The sequence below is a fragment of the Phalacrocorax carbo genome, chromosome 6 (assembly GCF_963921805.1).
Source record: "Phalacrocorax carbo chromosome 6, bPhaCar2.1, whole genome shotgun sequence".
Taxonomy (NCBI): Eukaryota; Metazoa; Chordata; class Aves; order Suliformes; family Phalacrocoracidae; genus Phalacrocorax; species Phalacrocorax carbo.
Window position 1 is genome coordinate 15,203,467 of NC_087518.1, and position 22,216 is coordinate 15,225,682.

General features: G+C 38.5%; 2 protein-coding genes across 11 annotated transcripts in view; one reads left to right on the forward strand and one right to left on the reverse strand.

Annotated features, from left to right (window-relative positions):
- Positions 1–7,388, forward strand: part of TASOR (transcription activation suppressor) — a 30,475-nt gene extending 23,087 nt beyond the window's left edge. For 3 of the 6 annotated variants that reach the window (XM_064453866.1, XM_064453868.1, XM_064453871.1), the window contains 7 exons: positions 1,725–2,665; positions 3,419–3,541; positions 4,109–4,268; positions 4,906–5,014; positions 5,182–5,360; positions 5,444–5,602; positions 6,261–7,388. In XM_064453866.1, the coding sequence (XP_064309936.1) occupies positions 1,725–2,665; positions 3,419–3,541; positions 4,109–4,268; positions 4,906–5,014; positions 5,182–5,360; positions 5,444–5,602; positions 6,261–6,817 (2,228 nt within the window). In that variant the 3' untranslated portion in view covers positions 6,818–7,388. Of the gene's footprint in view, positions 1–1,724; positions 2,666–3,418; positions 3,542–4,108; positions 4,269–4,905; positions 5,015–5,181; positions 5,361–5,443; positions 5,603–5,980 lie in introns of all 6 variants that reach the window. The other 3 variants (XM_064453869.1, XM_064453870.1, XM_064453867.1) reach the window with 3 other exon arrangements.
- The window catches only part of CCDC66 (coiled-coil domain containing 66), a 30,118-nt gene continuing 15,099 nt past the window's right edge, over positions 7,198–22,216 (reverse strand). For 3 of the 5 annotated variants that reach the window (XM_064453877.1, XM_064453873.1, XM_064453876.1), the window contains 7 exons: positions 21,417–21,561; positions 18,274–18,393; positions 15,628–16,106; positions 14,251–14,288; positions 13,701–13,984; positions 13,111–13,238; positions 8,886–9,281 (listed from right to left, as the gene is read on the reverse strand). In XM_064453877.1, coding sequence (XP_064309947.1) covers positions 9,198–9,281; positions 13,111–13,238; positions 13,701–13,984; positions 14,251–14,288; positions 15,628–16,106; positions 18,274–18,393; positions 21,417–21,561 — 1,278 coding nt within the window. In that variant the 3' untranslated portion in view covers positions 8,886–9,197. The other 2 variants (XM_064453874.1, XM_064453875.1) reach the window with 2 other exon arrangements.

The window sequence follows — 22,216 nt, forward strand, 5'->3', positions numbered from 1 at the left end:
AGTTTCTTTCTTTCTGGAAAACTCTGAAGAATAATCTGATCAGTTCTTAACCATATATCTCTTAAACTTTTTTCCTAATATAAATGTTGCAGAAACTTTCCATTAAAGCAGGATTGAGTGGATTGTATATTGATGTTCTCAATAACCTTAGGACTTGAAATTTTACCTGTATCGGGGGTGCGGACAGGAGAGCCACAGAACAAAATTTCATTGCTAAAAATTGGTATGCAACTGATGATCTGTATTAAAATATAAGAAGTTATAAAAATAGCCCCAAATTTAAAGCCATAGTACAGCTTTTATTCTTCTTACCAGGACTTGCTTATAGTACTATATTTCTTGATGACAGCAGTGACATAGCTCAAGAAGAATGGGATACGTAACATATTCTTAGGTACCTTGCATCTTAAATGAGCTTCAACTGAGTTTATTCTGTTAACATTATAATTCGGTGCTGAGTTCTTCAAAGTCTCTTAAAATTAATATAGATGTGCATACAAAAGGTGTAGATCAACACTGAAGGTATAAGGCAACAGAAAAAAGGTTCAAATAAAATAGAATAGAACTAATTGGAATAACCTGATTAATATCTGCATTTAGTGCTTTTAAAGAAAACTAGAAATTTGAGTTGACACAAAGATGTGCTTTGAAGGATGAAGAAAGAACATACAGTTTCATTGATAAGGAAAGTAAAATGGAACCACGTTTCTAGTTTCTCTGTAACTCTGGTGGCATAAAATAACTATGAGGTGATAATGTCTCCTTGAAAAAGGGATGCTGTTAGTGTTTTCCTTTTAGATCTGGATGTGATCAAGTTAGGGACTGAACAGAACTTCTTTCAACTGGCTACAAAAACTACTGCATTCCAAAATAACGCTGATTTTTAGAAACTGCCTATACTATGGTGGTTATTGCTTCTGCTCCAGAAATCTGGTTTCTGCTTACATTATTAGCTTTAACAATAATACAACACTTTAAAAGCCCCCAAGAACCTCAAACTAAACCAACAAAGAAAGCCTCTTTTGAAGTATTTATGCAACAGATGCATACTGAAATACCTGTATCTGAAATACCTGTGTACATCATTGGTTGCAACAAAGCGCTAGATTTGGTTTAAAAAGAAACAAAAGCATACTTTTGAATGTGGGTGGTGAAGAAACCGCATGCTGCAGAACTGATCTAAGGTTTAGATGAGAGGCTTTCAGTGCTCCTTGCAGCATAACCGATTCTTCCTATTGATAATTACCGTAAGACTTGCGTCCTACCTTTCTAAGCAAAAAACCTCCTGTTCCCAACTGCAAGATCAGATATGCAGCTTGCAGTCTAACCCTGAAAGGCAGGGTGTGGCTAAAAAAAACTTCTGAAAATCTGAGGATTATAACCTAGTAGCAAATGAAAATATTTGAATGATTTGTCACCCTGCTTGATTTCTAATTTGATTTTTTTTTTTTTAATTAAGGCGGTTCCTGTTATGCTTAATCAGATGTTCTCTCTGGGAAAATAACTTGTGTTCTGCTTTTCTGAGCAAAGTTTGACTTTACTGTTCTACTGTCTTATGAGTTATTAAATTTTCTGTGTTTCTGTGTCTCAGTGGACAGTAACACTTGAGTCTTTGGATTTAAGTTGATTGGAGGGGGGCAGCACAACGGTAATGCTGTTCTAAACCTGTCAGTTGTTTATCACTTTCAAACCTGAGATGATGATGATTAACTCTTCTTATATAGGTCTGAAATCACCAGAAGAACCACTGGTGTATTTACCGCCAAAGGATGCCTTTCCTAATGACCCCCGGGTAATAAATAGACAGAGAAGTTCTGATTATCAGTTTCCATACTCTCCATTTTCAGACACACAAAAGGGGACAGCAGAAGATGGACTTTATAAAAGACAAGCGGAGAAACTTGAAGATCAGTGTGGTCTAGCAGATCACCCTTTTACAACTAAGCATTCCATTAGTGCAATAATAGAAACTACGCTATTAGAAGAATATAATCTCTTTGCAAAAAAGATTCAGGAAATTTTGCAGCAAAAGAATATCGCTTATGTCAGTGGTATGTCCACACCAGTCTTCTCTGCCCGAGAGAGGATAATGAGACTTTCCGAATACATATGTTTACACACATCAGAGATTTCTGTCCAAGAATATATAGAGACACTGAGTGAAAAGTTGAATAGTGTTATTTTGTCCTCTTCGTGCATTAGGCATACTCCACCAATTTATTCTAGTCCAGAATTGGCAGATGTGGTTAGTAATGCTGCATTGAATCCTCCACCCGACACGTTACCTGTTTGTAGGGACTCTGACATGGTGTTATCAGAGCCATTGTGTAATAACATGGTGGAAGATCTGGATCCTAATGAGCAGCATTCATCAAGCTTAGCCGTAGTGAATGAGGAAATAGATCATGTGAATGCTAAAACAGAAGATATGTTGACATCTGATCAGACCTCTTCCAGTGGTGATCTGATGGAGCCACCGGAAAAGACACTCAAATCCCCAGAGAACTTAAACATTTCAACCCAACCAGCCCTTTCCGATTTTATAAGCCAGTTAAAACCTGAAGTATTTAACAGTTTGGTCAAAATTATTAAAGATGTACAGAAAAACACTGTGAAATTCTATATTCATGAAGAGGAGGAAAGCGTTCTCTGCAAAGAAATCAAGGTAAATATGTTCCACTTCAACTTCTCTCTAGTGTTAAATTAGAATAGAGTGCCTGCTTAAAACTGTGCTTGCAAACATAAGGTAGTCTGAAATTTGCTTCAAAAAAGGTTAATAGTGACAGTGAATTGGGAAAGTAGGCTGTCCTGTCCCACTTCTCGGTTCAGGTTCTGAGGTAGTCTTGCTTGTATTTGGCTTTTATGTAAGTCTCTTTCTGATGGTTGGAAAGCAGAACAGGCTGTAGTTTGGTTCTTTCTGAAGATACTGCTGGGATGGGGGGTAGCCTTATGGAGAAAAGAGAACAAGGGCAAATATGTGATAGCATACCTTTTTAGAAAGAATACATGAAAAGGCTCTGTGTGTGGTTTTGGGTTTTTTTTTCCCTTCCCGTCCAGTTAATAGTACAGGTAACTTTTGGAGATTACTGTTCTTCTGCATTTAAATGGCGAGGATGAAAGTTGAAAGTGAAATAATAAAAACTTCTGGCTGTACTTGGAAATGCATGCAGTTCTGATGGACCGTCTGTTGGCCATTTATGCACCGTTCTGTAAGAATGATTGACTTGCTGAAACGGCCGATTTCTGTGTTGCTATGTTATTCCCATTAATATATTGGAAAGACAAGGAAACCAGTCCCTCTGAGATTCGTTTGAGAGGAAAACTTACTTAACATGGTCATTGTGTGGGGAGTTTTGCTTGAACTACCTATTCTTTTTTTTTTTTTTTTTTTCACCATCTTCTCTTTCTGTGGTGTTAGGAATATCTTACAAAGTTAGGTAATACAGAGTGCCATCCAGAACAGTTCCTTATCAGAAGAGCTGCTTTAGATAAACTGTTGATAATTATTCAAAATGAAGACATCGCCAACCTCATCCATAAGGTATTTCATATATGTAAATGTGTACTATAGAAAGCTACTGTTAAAACATAGTGAGACAACCTTGTTTTGAGCCAGGCTGCGTTCTCATATCAACATAGCATTTTAAATGGTGTCCTGCATTTAGCTGCTATTTGAAGAAGCAAAAATGGTGGTGGCAAATACTTTGTCTTGTTCCATCATATACCCCTAACTTCTACCACCTCCACATACACACTAATGCAGATTTATCATTAATAGTTGCAGTGTTGTAGAGAGGCCTTGAGTAGTTCTGCTCCTGGTTCGGTGATGCTCCAAGGGCAAGTGAAGGCAGCTGAGGTTACCAGAAGTATTCCTGACAGCTGTGGTTGATGAACCTGTGCTGGACAGGAAGTAAAATTACTTTAAGTGCTTAACCTCTGTTGCCTACTCCTGTAATGTTTTTGAGAGAGCACCTCCCAACGCAAGAGAAAAAATAATTCTTTGAAAATGTGTTTTGAAGTTTGATATCTGGTATTAAGTGGGGAAGTTCTGTAGGCTTTTTTTAATGATCTTTGGTATACATATCTGATTAATAACATTTTTAAACAGATACCTGGCTTAGTAACTTTGAAGAGGCTTTCTTGTGTCAGCTTTGCGGGTGTCGATAGTTTGGATGATGTGAAAAATCACACTTACAATGAATTATTTGTGTCTGGTGGTTTTGTTGTGTCAGATGAATCTGTCCTTAATCCAGAGTCCATCACTACAGGTAAGTGTGATGCTTTCTGAAGCTTTAAAACAGACAAAAAAAGCCTAATGCTTTCATATGTGAGAGAGATGCCATATTCATTGCAGTGAAGAATCAAGTCTTCCAATTCTCAGGTCTTGTAATTTTTGCGAGTTTTCTTTGAGACCTTCAGCTAATTCAGTCTCTTTCTTTACCTCTGGCCTTTTTGGAGACCATGTTTCTGGGAAACGTGAACTTGGAGATCTTGTCTTTCTAAGTTTGTGTTAGATTGCGTAGTTAGGTATATGGCATCTTTTACTCTTTACCACTCAATCTACAAATATGCTAGGGAAAAATATTGAAAAACTGTAATTTTTTCACTTTTTCTTTGAGATCGAATCGTTAACGAAGCTACCAGTTTTTAAAATAGATATTCTAGCAAGGCAGACCGCATGTGACTGAATACCACTGCTGGGTATCTGACCTACACAAGAGATGTTTGGTTTTGGAATATTGTTGGCTAATCTGCTAGGAAGAAAACCTAAAGTACTAGGCTGATGTTCATAGTTGTGTAACTACACTTTAATGAAAATGGAAAGAAGCTTTATGTATACACTGAAGGACTAATTTCAGTTTGCATACCACAAAATTTAACTTCTATTCAATATCTCCAAAACAGATAAACTAAAACAGTTCTTAAAGTTTCTGGAGGATCTCAATACCCCAGATGGGAAATGGCAGTGGAAAGTCCACTGCAAAATACAAAAAAAACTTAAAGAGCTGGGGAGGTAAGTAGCATTCTTCAAATCCCAGTTGTTAAAAAGCTTCAGCTTTAATTATGCTCTCCAAAACCCAATTAAGTAGAACTTGCTGTTTTGTTTGTCGTTTGACTTACTTGATTTACGGTCGGTCTAAATATTATCTTTCTAATAGTGTGCTTTGTCCTCTATTACAGAATGAACGCTAATGCCCTGAGCCTGCTGACCCTTCTGAATACCTTTCAGAAGAAGCATTTGGTTGAGATTCTGTCTTACCACAATTGTGATTCTCAAACTCGAAATGCTCCCGAGTTAGACTGTCTCATTAGGCTTCAGGCTCAAAACATACAGCAGCGACACGTTGTCTTCTTAACAGGTAAGAAGAAAATGTGTGAATGCTTCTCTTCCTCTTTTGATAATAGGCGCTAATTAATCCAAAATCTCCTTGTATGTATTTAGAAAAGAATCTCAGAACACTTTCAAATTACGTTGATAATGGAATAGTGGTTGCTACTGTTGATGACTTTATGCAAAATTTTAAAAACCTTGTTGGGTATCACAACTCAGTTACTGAAGAAAACAGCCTTCCTCCTGCTGACGCTCACAAAAGACAATCAGGTAATATGAAACGCGCTTATGCTTTCTTTAGCTAATTTGATGTGTCGGGTGGAGGCCCTTGAAATAGTGTACCTTTGCTCTTGTAAATGACCACTGCAGACAGCAAGGAAAACCCAACTCTCAAGCTACTCTTCTATTTTTAAATGATGGGGGAAAAGCAGCTGGGATGGAGTGCCCAAGGAGACCTTAACTAGAGCATTATAGGCTGATGTGGTAGTCAGGAAAGTTAGATGTATGCCATAGTGGTGTAACTGTCTGTTCTCAGGAGAAGGATAAATGTAATGGTAGCTTTTAGAAAGCGTAACTGAAGGACTGAGATGTCAGTAATTGTACTGCTTTAATTGTCTGATCAAATACTCACCTACTGTGTAACTTTAGATGCTGTTTTGACATTAACCCCTTTGGAGCTGGGAGTTGGGATTTCCCAACACTAAACATGAACACGATGCGCAGAAGCTTTTAGCATCGGAATAACTGGACACTCACACAGAGGGTTAAGTGTGTATGTTGATTAAGTGAACAAGAGTGGCAGAAGACCAAGACTTAACTGATATTGGACTTACAGACCTGAAGCGTAACACTGTGTGAGTAGTGTATAGCTTCTCTAACAAAAGTTTGTATTTCAATAGAATAGGACTTTCTCTTTTTTTTGATGTAGTTCTTGTAGAAAACGATGAAAAGGATGAGGAGGACATGTCTCTGGATTCAGGGGATGAAACATCACAAATAGAAATCTGCAATGATGCCTCTGATGCTCATTTGGAAGCTTTGCAGACAGAGGCCAAGGGCTCACATGGAGTAGATGCAAAAGAAAGCTGCTTATCAGTTACAGAGTTATCTCCCAAAGCGCAAATTGGCTCGATGGAAAAGACTTCCAAAAGTGACTTGAAAGAGATACAACCAATTACTCCAGTTTCTACAACATGCTCTGCTGAAGGGGAAAAACACAACTCGGTTGAACAAACTCCTTTCAATAACTTCCAAGTTTATAGCAGACAATTAAACATGTCCCATCAGTTCAGTCACTTTAATGTACTCACTCATCAGACTTTTCTAGGAACAACATACTCTATTTCTTCTGCAAGTCAAAACCAAGAAGGGGGCAATTATTTTCTATCTGCTTACAGTCAGAGCATGGATACAGAAAAGTCACCATTGCCCAGTGGTTGGGATATCAATGGTGATTCTTCCGGGCCATATTCAAAACAGAACTAAACTCCTGACTCTCTTTTTATAAGTTGCTGTGGACTTTTCTGTTTCTAAAATGGTGGATTAACAATTTCTATTTTATTCTGGAACAAAATGTTTCTTGTCCTTGATCTCAAATGTTTTCTTGTCTTATTTAAATCCTGCTGGCCTGTACGTGTTGGAAGCATCTGAAAATTGAAATAAATATATATTTTTTAACGTTTACTGTACTTGAATTATCTTGTTTGTTGGCACTTTTAAGTTTCTACATTTGTATTTGACCTGTACCTGGGCTTCAGTTTGAGGTCTGTTTTAATGTAAAACTGAATGTTTGCTTAAAATGTGTGAAACAGCGACTTTTTTTTTTAACTGTAAGAGTATCCAAATAACTTTCCTTTACATAAATATCAAAACTTATGTATTTATTTGACATTTGAAACAAATTTTGTACAAATGTTTTTACATAGCTCTAAGGCAGTGTAGTTATTTTAATGACTATATACTGGATTTTGGCTAAATACCTCAATTAGAGTAACTAATGGTGCAGTTCCATTACAAAGACAAAATAAACTCTTAATGCACAAGGGACTTGCTAACACATGGCATTGTCTGTGGTTTTTGTATTGTTTTCCAAGTATGTGAGAAACATTCCCAAACTTTCTTTCATGAATAGCAATTATCTTTGCATCTAACTGGTACTCCGCGCTTACTACAGCACCGTCAGAGTGAGCTTGCAACTTGTATCGTGCCATTGTCATCACAGTAATGAGAGAAGGACAAAACCTGCTTTTAATGACTGGTAGTTCAGTTGGCATTAGAGAATGGGCAGTCCTCTCCCACTTCCCCATAATGCTTACTGATGCTTTGTTTTTTTAACTAGTGTTGTCATAAGTACAGTGTCTTATCTGTTTCTTAATCTTGTCCTTAATTTCACATCTGCCGAGTTATAAACTTATTTTTTCCCCAGTTATTATATCTTAATTGGTGAATTTTGTACGTCATCTTTTGATCTGCGCTTCTGGCAGACAGCAGCTGCCTGTAAATAGCTGTGGAGGCTCAAGACTACCCTTGCTACTACAGTGCTCGTTTTCCACACACTGATGCTCTTGATGCATAGGTTTACTGCTCTTGTCTTTAGGTTGTCTGAAGTTGTATGTTTGGGTTTTTTCCTGTTTTGTAATTACATTGTTAATGCTCTTATGTAGGGCGTGTGGTTTAGTACCAGGTGACAGTGTTTGAAACTGTGACCCCAAACTCACAAAATTAACTGCGACAAGTATTATTGGTTAAAAAAAAGGCAGCTTTTAACAAACAAAACCTCTAGACCTCCATGAAGTCAAATGTCTTCCCTTCTATTAACAGTTAATTTAAGCAAAAAAGTCTTGAGAACAAACCTGTGCTAGGCTAGTGTAGCAGTTATTACCCTCGTCCCTACCCCCAAACATGGCAAATCTTTTTTTTTTTTTTTTTTTCCAAAGAACTCCCTTGTATCAATAAACCTTCATGGACTTTGTGAAGAATTGTTCTGCCACCTACACCTTCAAGGGCAGATTCTCACCGACTGCAGGCTCTGCCATACCAATGGACAAGTGCACCTTTAGTCCTTTGCTACTGCTGTAAGATACCTCAGGTTACGGCTAAGAACAGTTGCTGCTGGGAGGAATCTCTGTTTGAGGTTCTGGTGTTTATCACGTGATAGCACAGAACAACTACTGTGAAGTCAGGTTATGCATCTTCTGCAGAGAGCTAGAAGAGAAACAGTTTTATCCCAGATTGTCCTACCTTCGTAAAACAAAAAGCAAATTGATGTAAACATTTAATTCTGACTCGATGCATCAAATCCTGATCTGTTCAGACCTTGTTCATAAGAAAATGTCCTTAAACTGAATTCTACTGCCTTGGGCCCAGCCCACTATGTTAAATGCTGCTGTCCTGTTTTAACTGAGAGTTTGTAGTCAGCACTTCTGTGGTCTAAAAATCTGGAATTACTTAAGTTAATAGCCACTGTCTAAGCCTAAAAGCTGTCCGAAGAGTTAAGTACAAGCAGTTTCACACAGTTAAAAATACCAACAAAGTCTACCCAAGCCACTCAGAATACATCTTAATCTTTTTATTTATCAAAATACATATGCTGGTTTCCACAAAAACCCATGTAACATTTTCATACAGTGTTTTGGTGATTTATATTAAATGGACATAGGTCTTCAGGCAGCATGAAGACCATTTTGAACAGCCAGCGCACCATCATTAGTTTAATGTATCTTCAATATCATAAGCAACATGACCCTGTACTCTATCAAAGCTCACATAATTTAAATAGTTCATTTAAAGAGAGGTGGTTCATAATTACAGTAGCAAAGTGCTGTGCCTATACATTTTAAGTATTCAGAACATTCATATGTACCTTTCAAAATGGTGAAAAAAAGTTCTCTTCTTGAGCTATAGCGGGAATCAGCACAGACTCCAACTCCTTCTGCTTCTGCAGGAGGCCCTGAGATAAACACAATATAAATGTGAATGTGGCATCTTCCTCGTGCAGCTTGAACTAGTGAAGTGTCACTGCTTCATATTTTAGAACCATTTGCTTGTTAAGGCTCAATGCTTTTAAAACACACAGTTTTTTTTAAAAAGCAGCACAATATAATACATTCAGTGGAGAGGGAGCGCAGGATTCCCTATTTTCTGCAGAGGCCTTGAAGCATGACTGAAATGGAAGCCTGTCCAGTTTCCAGGGATGACTCTGCAGAGCAAGAAAGACGTCTCCATTGTATTAACTGTAACTTGCTCACTCCTCTGCACTGTCGTTACATTTGTGGTCTTCTAGTGTTTTCTCGTGTGAAGCTGAACCCCAAACCTTGATGGGTACCAGCTTCTAGTCCTGATGTAAATTATGCGCTAAGCGGAAGGCCAGCGTTACCATTTGAACTAGAACAGTGGCAGATGCTTTAGGATATGCATATTTTCTCTCAAAAGGTAAAAGATTCCTGCTTTGTTAATGGCTCTGGTAAGTCCTAGACAATGGTGAAAACCCGTAACAGAACTCTTGGAAGTGCATCCTTGGAAGTGTGATAACTAATAAATGTTATCACTGTGTCAGGTACATTCATAAATATGAAATAAGTCTTTTTACTGTAATTAATAGGAGCATATGTATTGCTACATCTGGCCCCTCGGTCTCTACCCATTTTAGACTTGTCAGAAGGAATTTGGTACCGAGGAAGTTTGTTTACAAAATAAATAAAAGAGGGAAAAAAGGTTACACTGGTACTTTTTCCTCAGCGTTACGAGCCCTTTCTCAAAGGTGAGGGTTATAGGCTGCTGGCACAGCACAGTAGAGACCTAACACAAGCCTGCGGGTACTACAACAATTTAGTTATGAGATTCCTGGTGGCACAGAAGGGGAGAGAGGTCATGCAGAACTGGCATCAGTTAGCAAAGCTGCCTGTTACACCTCACACTGCATCACTCCAAAAGCAGCAGCTGCCTACTTTCAAGCATTTGATGAATTGCTTTTTAACTAACCAACACTATCTGCTATTTCTATTAATGGGTCAGTGCCTTGGGCAGTCCCTTTGTCAATAATTACTTCTTTTATTATAGAATGCTTTTTGCATTTAGTAGCATGTTACAAAACAGTCATGCAATAAAGTGCCTTAAATCAACCTGGAGCTGAGGTGAGAAACAAGTAACACTGAAAACTGGAACAAAGTCTATCATGTGGTTTGCAAAGGTCGAGCAAAGGGCCAAGCACAAAGGGCTGTGCAATACCTACACGAGGGACAAGTAGTGGGGTCTGTCTTTGCATGTCCTTGGCCATCCTGGCTCTGGCTGGCAAGCTCACTTAGCCATTGCAGGCTATGCCCTGGTGGTAAGTGGGTTTATTGCCTTAGTGACAATAAGATGCTCTGGTACCCATGGACTGGAGCACGGGGGTTTGTCCTTTTTCTTAAACTTTGTGCAAAAGAAGGGCCAAATACTTAATTCACTTTGCTGAATTAATAAACCTGGGCTTACTCCACTGACTCTTTCGATTTTAGGGAGGAAACTAAAAGTCTGTTGATAGTTTCTATTAACTGCTGTCACCTGAAATACAGGCAGAGACCTTCTGTCTGGTAACAAATGCCATGACAGAATCACCCTTCCTTTGGCAGAAGGGGGCCCTCATCTGCCCTCTGGTTTCACTGCATGGGTTCACTCCATGGGTCAGCCAGTTCAGCTAGACTGTTCACAGAACAGCCTATTTATCCATCACTCCAGCTGGGTGTGTATTTCAAAGACTAAAGACTGGTGAAATATGCTGTGAATTCTCCCAGACAAAAGAAGGCTAAAGAATGGCCAAGTATGCTGTGAATACATAATTTTAAAAACCAAGACTACATTAGCTTCTGAAATAGAAAAGTAAACTCTGCTCTTTGTCTAAATTGTATTTCATACAAAATACTGCATTACTTTTCCTTTCCCAGTGAAATAACTGCTGCAGACCAGATGTCACCTGTAGGAGTATACAATACTTAGGTTTACAAGATACACCTAAGTTAAGTTCAGCAATTAATGTCCTAAATGCATTCTGCAGCTGGGAGGATTTTTAAAAATGAACTCTACGTGTTCTAACGCTCTTCCAGAGCCAATGTCCACTGAACCTTAACATTAGTTTTAGCCACTGTTAAGATGTGATGATATACTATTTATCAAAAATGTCCCTCAGCTCCAGTCTCCTAAGTTTGCCAACATGGATATTATCACCTTAAAACTCTTTAAATATCCACGGCTTCTGTTCACCTCAGCAAGAACAAGGATCAAACTGTGCTTTGAAGTTTGCTTCATTCTTAACCAAAATACTGGTGCCAAATGAAGCCTGAATATAAAATACTTCACAGTTGAGGATATTTAACAAAAACATAATGAGCATTGGGGAAGACCAGATCTGGTCAAACTTATTTGGAAACCATTAGGAACTGGTAACCTTTCAGTGTCCTTGGGTCGCAACTTTTCTTAATAACTTGGGGAGCGCCACAACCCTTCATTTGCACAAGGAATTTACCTACTACTGAAGCACGACACATCCATGGCAGAACTTCTGTCTTTCTAAAGCTCAGCAGGTAATCAATAGTGTTAACTACTGGTAGTTTTGTTGTACTTCAGTCTGTCAGATTTTTCTCTCCTTTATTTTGATGATTTATGCAATTTTCCTCCCTTAAGGCAAAGAAAAATAAATAGCGCTGCTAGCAATAAAGTCCTTTTAGTATGGAGCCATTCAGAAACAAGGGAAGATACCCATACATATTCATCTTTACTGTTCTTCAAGAACGAAATGCAAACCTAAAAGTAAATTTATTTATTTTTTTTTGTCTTGCAGTCCTGTCAGGCCATTCAGAAGCATCAAAGGAAATTCTTTGTGTGATTGTCCAGACCTGCAGTTTGAACCTTCTATGGGCCACACCTTGTTGCCAAAAGGTAGAGTATCCAATTCACTCATGTTTTAATAACTAGATGTCTGACAGTTTTTGTCCTGGTGTTCTTACTCCCATCAGGAAAATACGTAACTTCACAGCTACCAGCTATTATCTTCGCGCTTCTTTAATTTACTGCACCATGGATCCTTAAAGACAGTCCCACCATATTCAAAACCCTTCTGGCAATGCTGAAGATCTAATCATTACCAGTAACTTACTACAAATAGAACAATATATACAAACCTACAAGCCTTTTGGCTCAGGAGCTCTTGTGTGTGTAGTATTAAGCTAAACTTCATTTTATATTCACACACTAAATCAGGACAATTGACAAATCCTGAATTTTACTTTACATGCTAACAAAAAAACCCCACATAGGTAACTTGGAAGGATTTTGCAAGTGTTCACATTTAAAATTTGTGAATTGCAGTATTTTTCTAAGACTGACACATGACTACCACCCCCCTAACTCCTCTGCACCAACCACACTGCTCTGTCATAAGAGGCTTACACATGAAATGCAGGTGTGAAATTTTATGAACAAAGGTTCTAGTGTTTTGTTAAAATACTTTTCTTTCTCCCCTTGAAATTGAAACATTCTTACTACAAGCAACCCTAACTATCAAAACCTGGAGACTAAATAAAACCATTCCTCTTGGTTGCAAGTTTTCTTTAAGGCAGAAGTAACACATGAAAAGCAAAATTAGTTAAGAGGGAACAAAAGTAGAGGACAGGGCCCAAAACTTATCATATATGATGGAAAAATTAATTAAAGACTAACACGTATAACTATGAAATAGTTTGCAATGTTCATTTTGACTTTAGAACATATATACATACCTGTTTATCTAATAAATTTTTGCTTACCTGGCGTAATTCTGACAATCCTTTGAGAATTGCTTGTTGTCTCTCTCTGATTTTAACTACATCAGGATTTAGAAGAGGATCTCTAACATGATCAGAGCTAAAAATCTGTCGTGGCGTTTGGTAAGAATCTAAAAGTAAAAGTATATAAAATCAGTTAACAATACTCTCTATGAATTGTTTTAATTTTGAAGCAGATTTTCACAGCTTGTGAAAATCAGGTATTACTTGCTGTTAGATTACAATCACTATTAAGGCCAACAACACTTAGAATCCCAAACCCAAATCTATATACAATAATACCAGAGAAGTGCAATCATACTTCATTAAAGGTAAACAGACATAAGACAGATAAAAGAATAAGAAATTTTGTTGCTTTTTAAATTTTTTTAAATCTTTTTGCGTGTGTGTGTTTTTTAATACAGACTATCATTTGGCTGCACAGGCTTTCTGTACAGTGCTGTGACACACATGGGTTGCTGCAAAATTCAGTAAAAACAAATACCAAATTTAATAAACTGTAGCACTTTGAACTAAATCACTGTAATATTTCTTCTCTTCTACATGAATCAGTTCACAATACATTTCAGTACCATTAAACTGTCGATACTGTGGGTCATGTGTTGAAGGTCTAGTCACTGGTGCATCTGGATCAAGATAATATACTTCATTTGTTCGAACATACGGAATAAATTGTGGAGAGGGAGGTCTTCCAGCTTCTGTAACAGGAGAAGGGGAGCTCCTCTGCTGTGTATCTGTCTTGATATTTTTCTCTCTTCTACTGTTGTTATGCACCAGGAAATTAGATGCTTGTATATGTTTTTGTTGTACTTGGTGTAATCTGTTCTTAACTGATGGAACAGGTGGCGATTCAGACCTGTATGAAACAACTTCAGTTAAAAAAAACCCAAACAATACTTAAGTAATGTGGATAATCTTCTCAAATAGCAGAAACAAAGAAACCTCAGAGGATAGGACTTTTTCTCATTTACTCTGCTTTTGTACCTGCAGTTTGTCTGGTCTTGTGTATTTTTAATAGTAGACAATTAGATGCATCTACATTCTTTTTTAAAAAGTAAAAATCAGGAAAGAAAAGCATATTAATGTTTTTATACATTTCATTAATGCAGAGTACTGACATACCTTTCTTCATTCAGATGATTTTTCTGTAACTGTTCTTCCTAGGAGAAAACCAAGAAAGTCAAAGTAAAACAAAAAGATCCACGTGTTTTAATATAAAAGCTTTCACTTTTGAATAAGTTTGTTCTGAAATTCCAAAACAACTGTTTGACCTGGGTTCAGGAGAAAGGTATTTATCAAAGACTTGCATTAAAGAGACTTTTAGAGTCTATGAAATTAATTAAACAAATTACAGGAGGTTTTCTATGTCTTTGGCAGCTCTAAGTACTATCAAAAACATTGTATGTATTTTCCAGTGACCGTGGAAAGCTGCATTTATAAATCTGAAAGATTCAGCCCAAGATAATGATTATTAAAGGAAAGGTTGTGTTTCCAGATACAGTCAGTAGAAGTTTTCCATTTAAATGAAAAATATTAACACATCCCATGCTTCCTCTGGTATCAGACAATGATTACTTGCCTTAATAATCTGCTTAAAATTCATTACCCCACTTCTCAGGTACAAAATTCTTGAACTTTCAGCTTTCAATAATTTAAGCACAAAACTTTTAGATTTACCATTAACCTCAAATAAACCAAAAAACTCAGTTTAACAAATGAATAAATCTTTAAAGATACCTATGTGAAGAGTTATGTATTTTCACATACTTTTTTTAAGACCCACAGCTTCTAAAATATGTGTACGTAGCCAAAGTAAATAACTGGCTAAACAGAACTGAAGTGGCCACCTCTTCTATACCAGAGTTTTTCTATTGGAAGGTGTGAGAAAGTGAAGTGTCTATCCATATACATGTATATACATACAGAGGGCAAGCAAGTGAGAGAGACAAGGCGGAGGGAAGGCGTGAATATATTAGATAGTATTTGCTTTAAATGAAAATTGAATTTTTTTTCCCCAGCCACAAGCAGTACCGATACATGCTTACTGCAAATGGAGAAGAAATGACTCCGCTAAAAATGATGCGTTTTTATGACCACAGAGTACATCCTCAGTAATCCACATTCTTTGCAGAAATAAAAATTGTTTTCTTGAACAGGTACTCGTATACCTCAACCATCACCACAACATAATGACTGGACCAAAAAAGACCAAGTCAGTGACGTCACTCTATCCTGCACACTGCTTTCAGTCAAGCTTCCTGTTTACATAATGAATCGATGATAATTTGGAAGACTGAAATAACCGTAAAAGCTAAGCCACAAAATCTAAATATGTTGTTCTGATCACGAAGAACGAAACAATACCATTCTGTACACAAAGGGTAGTAATAGGAAAATTCTCAACGCTTGACTTACAGAACTGAATTCCCATCAGGCAAAACCATGCGGAACAAGAGTCTTAAAAATACACATCATTGTTGTTAAAGACCAAATAGTTACCTTTCTGACTCGACGTCCCTTATTCTTCCTATTTATTTCTTCATGAGGTGAAAGAGACCTGTCTGCATAACCACCCTTTCTTGGGCAGAGATTCCCAGGGGTATTTCTTTCTACCAACTGAAGGAGCTCCATTTGTCGTCTTACTTTGTTTTCTTCCCTTTGTTTTTGTAGCTGTTTAGGGTATCTTTCTGAGGCTGGAATGTATCTTTTCCCAGGCTTGTTTATGTTCCAATCAGGTCTTTTGCTGTATTTTTCTGAAGTCTTAATCTGTCTTTCTTTTCTTGCATATTGTTCATACAGATCACTGTAAATGTAACCATTCTCTTTTCCTGAAATTTTATTTTTATCTACATACTGCATTTCCTTCTGGTATTTTTTGCTGCTAGAGGCTTCTTTATATTCTATGGAAATATCAGGTGATCCACAACACACAGTTCTTTCCTCAGCTGACTCGGTGTATGCTGAAGTAATAAAGTCATCTTTAATAAAAAAAAAAAAAAATTAACTCCAAGTCTAAGCTACTGAAATTACTTGTTTGACTTTTGTATGCATATCAACCTGTAACCAGGGTGATGATGTTAACCAGACATGGATGCTGCTATACCATCCAACTGAACATTAAGTCTGGGGACAATCAGTGTATTCTTTAAGCTGTATTTTCGTTATTAGTTAATCATTAATGCAATAGATAATGTGTTTCTGTCAGAACCCCTCCTTTCAGACTCAAAGCCTAGTTTTTAGGTCCCAAACCCTCACTCTTAGTGCTTAGGGTCCAAACCTCTATTTTAAGGATTAAATTAAAGCCGCACTTTTAAGTAGCAATGATTCAGGGTACAAATGGTTGGGAGTTACTACTACAATCTAGTGTAGCTCAACTAATGCTGGGACCTGGAGCCAAAATTTAGCCAAGATAATGAGGTAGCTGAAACAAGGACAGCCTGCACGATGACTAAACCATGTTGCTTTAGGGGAATCAGAGAGGCCTCAAGATTCAAAGTACCTAAAGTCACAATGACATTTGGCCTTAAGAAAAGCAGATGTACAGAGCCATAAAGATAAGGAACTGCAGAGCAAACGCTAAACGAGAACAGACCATCCCTCAAGGATAGTACATACGTAATCTCAGAACTGAGTTTGCACGAAAACAAGGGTTAACTAGCGGACACAGGGAGGAGGAGTAAGTCCTTCATCCACAGACCCCTGACAACCACCCAGAGACACCAACAGGCATGCGCAAATGACGTCTGCATATAATGATTATGTATAACTTTTATCAGAAAGTTAATGAATATGTATATGAAGCATGTACTTAACTGGCACAAAGAGATCTGATGGAGTGCATGTTAGGAGGAGCGATCCCCTGTGCATCCGGCGCAGTATGCCTGCCTTTTAACACTACATTGGTGTTACGAGGTTTATTCCCAATTTCGGTGACAAATTTACCATCACTGATTTTATTCAAAAATTGGTTGTACAGTTCTATATTGTTTTTTATTCTTTTTGATGCGGAAGATAGATAGGACCAGTAGAAACAAACTTATAAAGGAAGATGGGAGAAAAAAATCAAGTCACTGTAAAGCAAAATAATTTGTATAAAAAGAAACTACATTATTTTAAAATGTAGAATTCTACCTTTGTCATGGTATGCAATGGCAAAGAGCAAAACACAGCTTCTGTGTAGTTTTTCAGCATGCCGATGGTTTGGTCGTATTTACAGCCCTACTGGGAATAACTTACTTTCCTAATTCCTTGTCTTCCAATAGAAATATTTTGTTAAATTTTTCAATTACTAACAGTCCAGCTTCTTTCTTTACTAAGAGGCATACACAAAAACATTATTTAATTTGTAAACTCTCCAAATTCACAGTAAAATTTCTACCAGTGCTGTCAAAACCAAAAATATTTACTGTTGCTTAAGCAAATAGAAACAAAATAAAGCTTCCATTTCACAAGTGATAGGGAGCCTAAATACAAGGCACAAAGTGACTGTAAGTTTCCACTGAATCTTCTCATTCATACCTCATCTACAACATTAATAGATGCAGACTAAGTTTGCTCTAGGGTTTTTAACAGTGCAATACAAAATCAAGATAAAGAATGGAAAATATTCTCTCTAGATAGACCCACAATTCTGTCTGGGTATTTAGCAAGAATTGTAGAAAGCTTTTCTAAAAATTTGAATGCAAGCTCTCATTTTCTAATGAGTCTAGTTTTCTAATTCCAGAATTACTGACAATGTTCCTGCCAATATTTTCAAGGAGTCATTAGAAGCCCAGCCCTGCTCAATACCAAACCACATTACGTAAATCTGTGAACATTCACACTGAAGACTACTACAAATACATGTTTAAATGCCTTAATAAATGTAGTGCTACCTGGCTTGGGACCATGACTCTAAGCCAACACTGTATTTCAGACTGGGTGAATCTGTAACTGGTAAGTATCAAATATACAGACATGTAATTTATTTTGAAGAATATAGAAATATATTGTCATATTCCAACATGCCTGTGCTTATCCAAGTATTTCTAGTTTTATTCCTTTCTGAATGACATTGATTTGGCCCTATAGCTCAGTTTCACAAATATGCTGTTCTCCTGTCTTTCCTAAGGTACATCAGAGAAATTAAATTTAAGGGCTGAATACCTGTCTGTACAGCAGTGTTCTTCCAAGAAGTCTGCTGATCAATGTGGCTCTTAATGTCATCAGAAAAATTGCAACTTTGATGTGAAATGTCAGTATTACAATTTTCAAATTCTGTATCACCTAAAAAGAAGTAAAATTGTTAGATTTAATAACATATGTTCCAATTAAACTATGGTATCAAGTTATCAGACTATCGCAGTTTAGAACTCAAAGCAAGACTGAGAACTGTGATTCAGAGCCTAACACTCTCCCTTTCTCACTGGCAACCTAATCGACAGCACATAGGCCTGAATATTCCCTATATATTTCTGATATCTCTATATTTCTTACTTTATGTAATATAATATTTGAAGAGGGGTATGACATCATAGGAGTAACTGAAACATGGTGGGACAACTCAAATGACTGGGGGATCGCAGTGGACAGTTACAAGCTCTTTCATAAGGACAGGCAGGGTAGAAGAGGTGGAGGAGTTGCACTCTAAGGAAAACCTTGAATGTATCGAAGTCAGCTATGGTGATTACAACTGCTCTATCGAATGTCTCTGGGTTAAAGTCAAAGGGGTCATCTCCAAGCAGGACCTCACAGTGGGCATCTGCTACCGACCTCCTAATCATGATGACAATGCCAATGAAGAGATACTTGGGGCACTAAAGCAAGCTTCTGACCAACAGAACCTGGTCCTTATGGGTGATTTCAACTACCCAGACATCTGCTGGAAGAAAAATACGGCAGCTCGCATCTCATCCACCAAGTTCCTGGACTGCATAGAGGACTGCTTCCTCATACATATGTTAGATGTGCCAACCAGGAATGAGGCACTGCTGGACTTGCTCTTCACAAACCGAGAAAGCCTGCTTTGTAATATCTCGGTTAGTGATAGCCTTGGTTGCAGTGACCACAATATTGTGGAGTTCGGTGTCCTGCTGAGCATGCTGAAGGTCAGCTCTAAGACAAGGATTCTGGATTTTAGAAGAGCAAACTTCAGTTCACTCAGGGCTCAGTTGGGAGGGATTCGATGGGAAGCTTCCATGGAAGACAAAGAGCTAGTGGGTGCTGGGAATTCTTCAAGAACTCTCTATTGGAAGCACAAAGCCAATTTATCCCCTACAAAGGAAAGGGAAGTAAGCGGAGCAAGAGGCCCCCTTGGCTCAAGAATGAACTCCCAGGTCTACTCAGATCCAAAAGAGAAGCGTACCAGAGATGGAGAAGTAGAAGATTATCAGTTGAGAGCTACAAGGGCATTGCCAGAGTGTGCAGAGACGCAGTTAGAAAAGCAAAAGCCCAATTTGAATTGAAACTGGCTGTAGATGGTAAAAATAACAAGAAAGGGTTCTTCAGACATGTCAACCGCAAGCAGAAACAGAAGGAAAACATAGGCCCACTGTTAAACAGAAAAGGAGAGTCAGTTACCAACGATGCAGAAAAGGCAGAGGTCCTCAACACTTTCTTCACCTCCATCTTTACTAGCACTGTTGGGTCCCAGGCTTTGGGAACAAAATTCCCCATTAATCCAAACATAGACCCACCATCACTGAAGGAAGAGTTAGTACATGAATTATTACAGGAGCTCGACCCCTACAAATCCATGGGCCCTGACTCCATCCACCCGAGGGTGTTGAGAGAGCTGGCTGACATCATCGCAAGGCCACTCTCCATAACCTTCGAGAAATCGTGGAGAACAGGGGATGTCCCAGAGGACTGGAGGAAGGCAAGTGCTACCCCTATCTACAAGAAGGGCTCGAGGGAGGATACGGGTAACTACAGACCCATCAGCCTTACTTCAAACCCTGGGAAAGTTATGGAACGAATCCTCCTGGGGGCCATCACAAGTCAAATGAAGCACGTGATTGGGAAAAGCCGACATGGCTTCACTAAGGGCAGATCGTGCTTGACAAACCTGGTGCCCTTCTATGACAAAGGGACTTGCCTGGTGGACATGGGGCAGGCAGTGGACATTGTCTACCTGGACTTCTCCAAGGCATTTGATACAGTCTCCCACAGCCATCTCCTGGAGAAATTAATGTGTTATGGCCTAGACAAGTGGTCTGTGCAGCGGGTGGGGAACTGGCTGACAGGCCACACCCAAAGGGTGGTGGTAAATAGCTCTTTTTCCAAGTGGCAACCTGTCACAAGTGGGGTCCCCAGGGATCGGTATTGGGCCCAATGTTATTCAACGTCTTCATAAGTGATCTGGATAACGGCATCAAGCGTAGCCTGATGAAGTCTGCCGATGACACCAAATTGAGCGCAGGAGTAGACACTCCAGAAGGGAGAGCTGCTCTGCAGGGAGATGAGGATAGGCTGGAAGAGTGAGCCAACAAGAACCTTATGAAGTTCAACGAGGATAAGTTTAAGGTCAGACACCTGGGAAAACGTAATCCAGGAGTGCAGCACAAACTGGGTTCCACCTGGCTGGAGAGCAGCTCTGTGGAAAGGGACCTGGGGTCCGTGGTGGACAGGAAGCTCAACATGAGCAAACAGTGTGCTGCTGCGGCCAAGAAGGCCAACAGGATGCTGGGTTGCATCAAAAAGGGCATCGCCAGCAGAGATAAAGAAGTCATTATCCCACTCTGCTCAGTGCTTGTCAGGCCACACCTGGAGTACTGTGTACAGTTCTGGTCCCCTCTATACAAAAAGGACGTGGACAGGCTGGAAGGGGTCCAGAGAAGGGCCACCAAGATGATCAAAGGACTGGGAAGCCTGCCATACGAGGATAGGCTAGGAGAACTGGGTTTGTTCAGCCTTGAGAAAAGGAGGCTTAGAGGGGATCTCACTACCATGTACTGGTACTTAAGGGGCAGCTACAAAGAAGATGGAGACTCCCTTTTTACAGGGAGTCACATGTTGAGGACAAGGGGGAATGGACACAAGTTGCTCTTGGGGAGATTCCAATTGGACACGAGAGGAAGATTTTTCACAGTGAGGACAGTCACCATTGGAATAATCTCCCCAGGGAAGTGGTTGACTCGGCCACGTTGGGCACATTCAAGAGTTGTCTGGAAATTTGGTTCATGAAGCAAAGGAACATTTTCTGACCCAAATGCAGAAGGGGGAAAAAAAACCAAAACCAAACCCCAGCAACAACTTGCATGCAAACACCAAAGGAATAGGCAAACTGAATATGAAAAACTTGTACTTGCCACCAAGATTCCTCTGAAGTTTTGAAATGTCATGTCCCTTCTGAGCCAAGTCTTGAATGCGCTGTTCATGTTTTAATCTCTGTGCTAATTCTTGAGCTTTCTGCATGGTCTGGTAAAGCTCATTTGTTTTAAGAGTCACAAGTTCCTTTAAAAATGTAAATATATGCGATCATTTATTTTGAGAATAAAATTAATAGGCGTATTTGATCTCCATATAATCCTCCAGGTTTACATATATTCTTATTTTGAGTAAAACTTTTTCTTTTTAAAACAAAACCAAAACTAGTTGAGAAGATGCAATATGTAACATATAACTTCTATGATTATAAAAATAAATTCAGAACCTCTACTGTGCTCATTAAAGATGTTAAATCCTAGCATTAAAAAGCAAGCATTTATATCCTCAAACTTTAGATATTTAACTTTCTAATAAATTAATCTTTTCCTAAATGCCATCTGATTTCAGCCATCTATGACTTCCTATATCATGTGGTTTAATTAAAGAAGCCTAAATAAAAATAATTAACCCATCTTCCTTCTACTTGCACAAAAAGGAGACAATAGAAGCCTCCCTAACACAGGCAGAACACCCCTAAATATGAGGGTTAGTTTCGAGACTCAGCAGGCTCAAGGTGCAGGAGACTGGGCCAAGGAAAATCTCCTTCCCAAACTGCTATTACCATCTCATCCCCATTTCCTACTGCATTTACAGATGGAAAGAATAACAACTGATAGGATAACATCTTTTGAAGGAGCTGAACTATTACAGAGGAAGATGACTTTCCCAGTTTTTTTCCCAG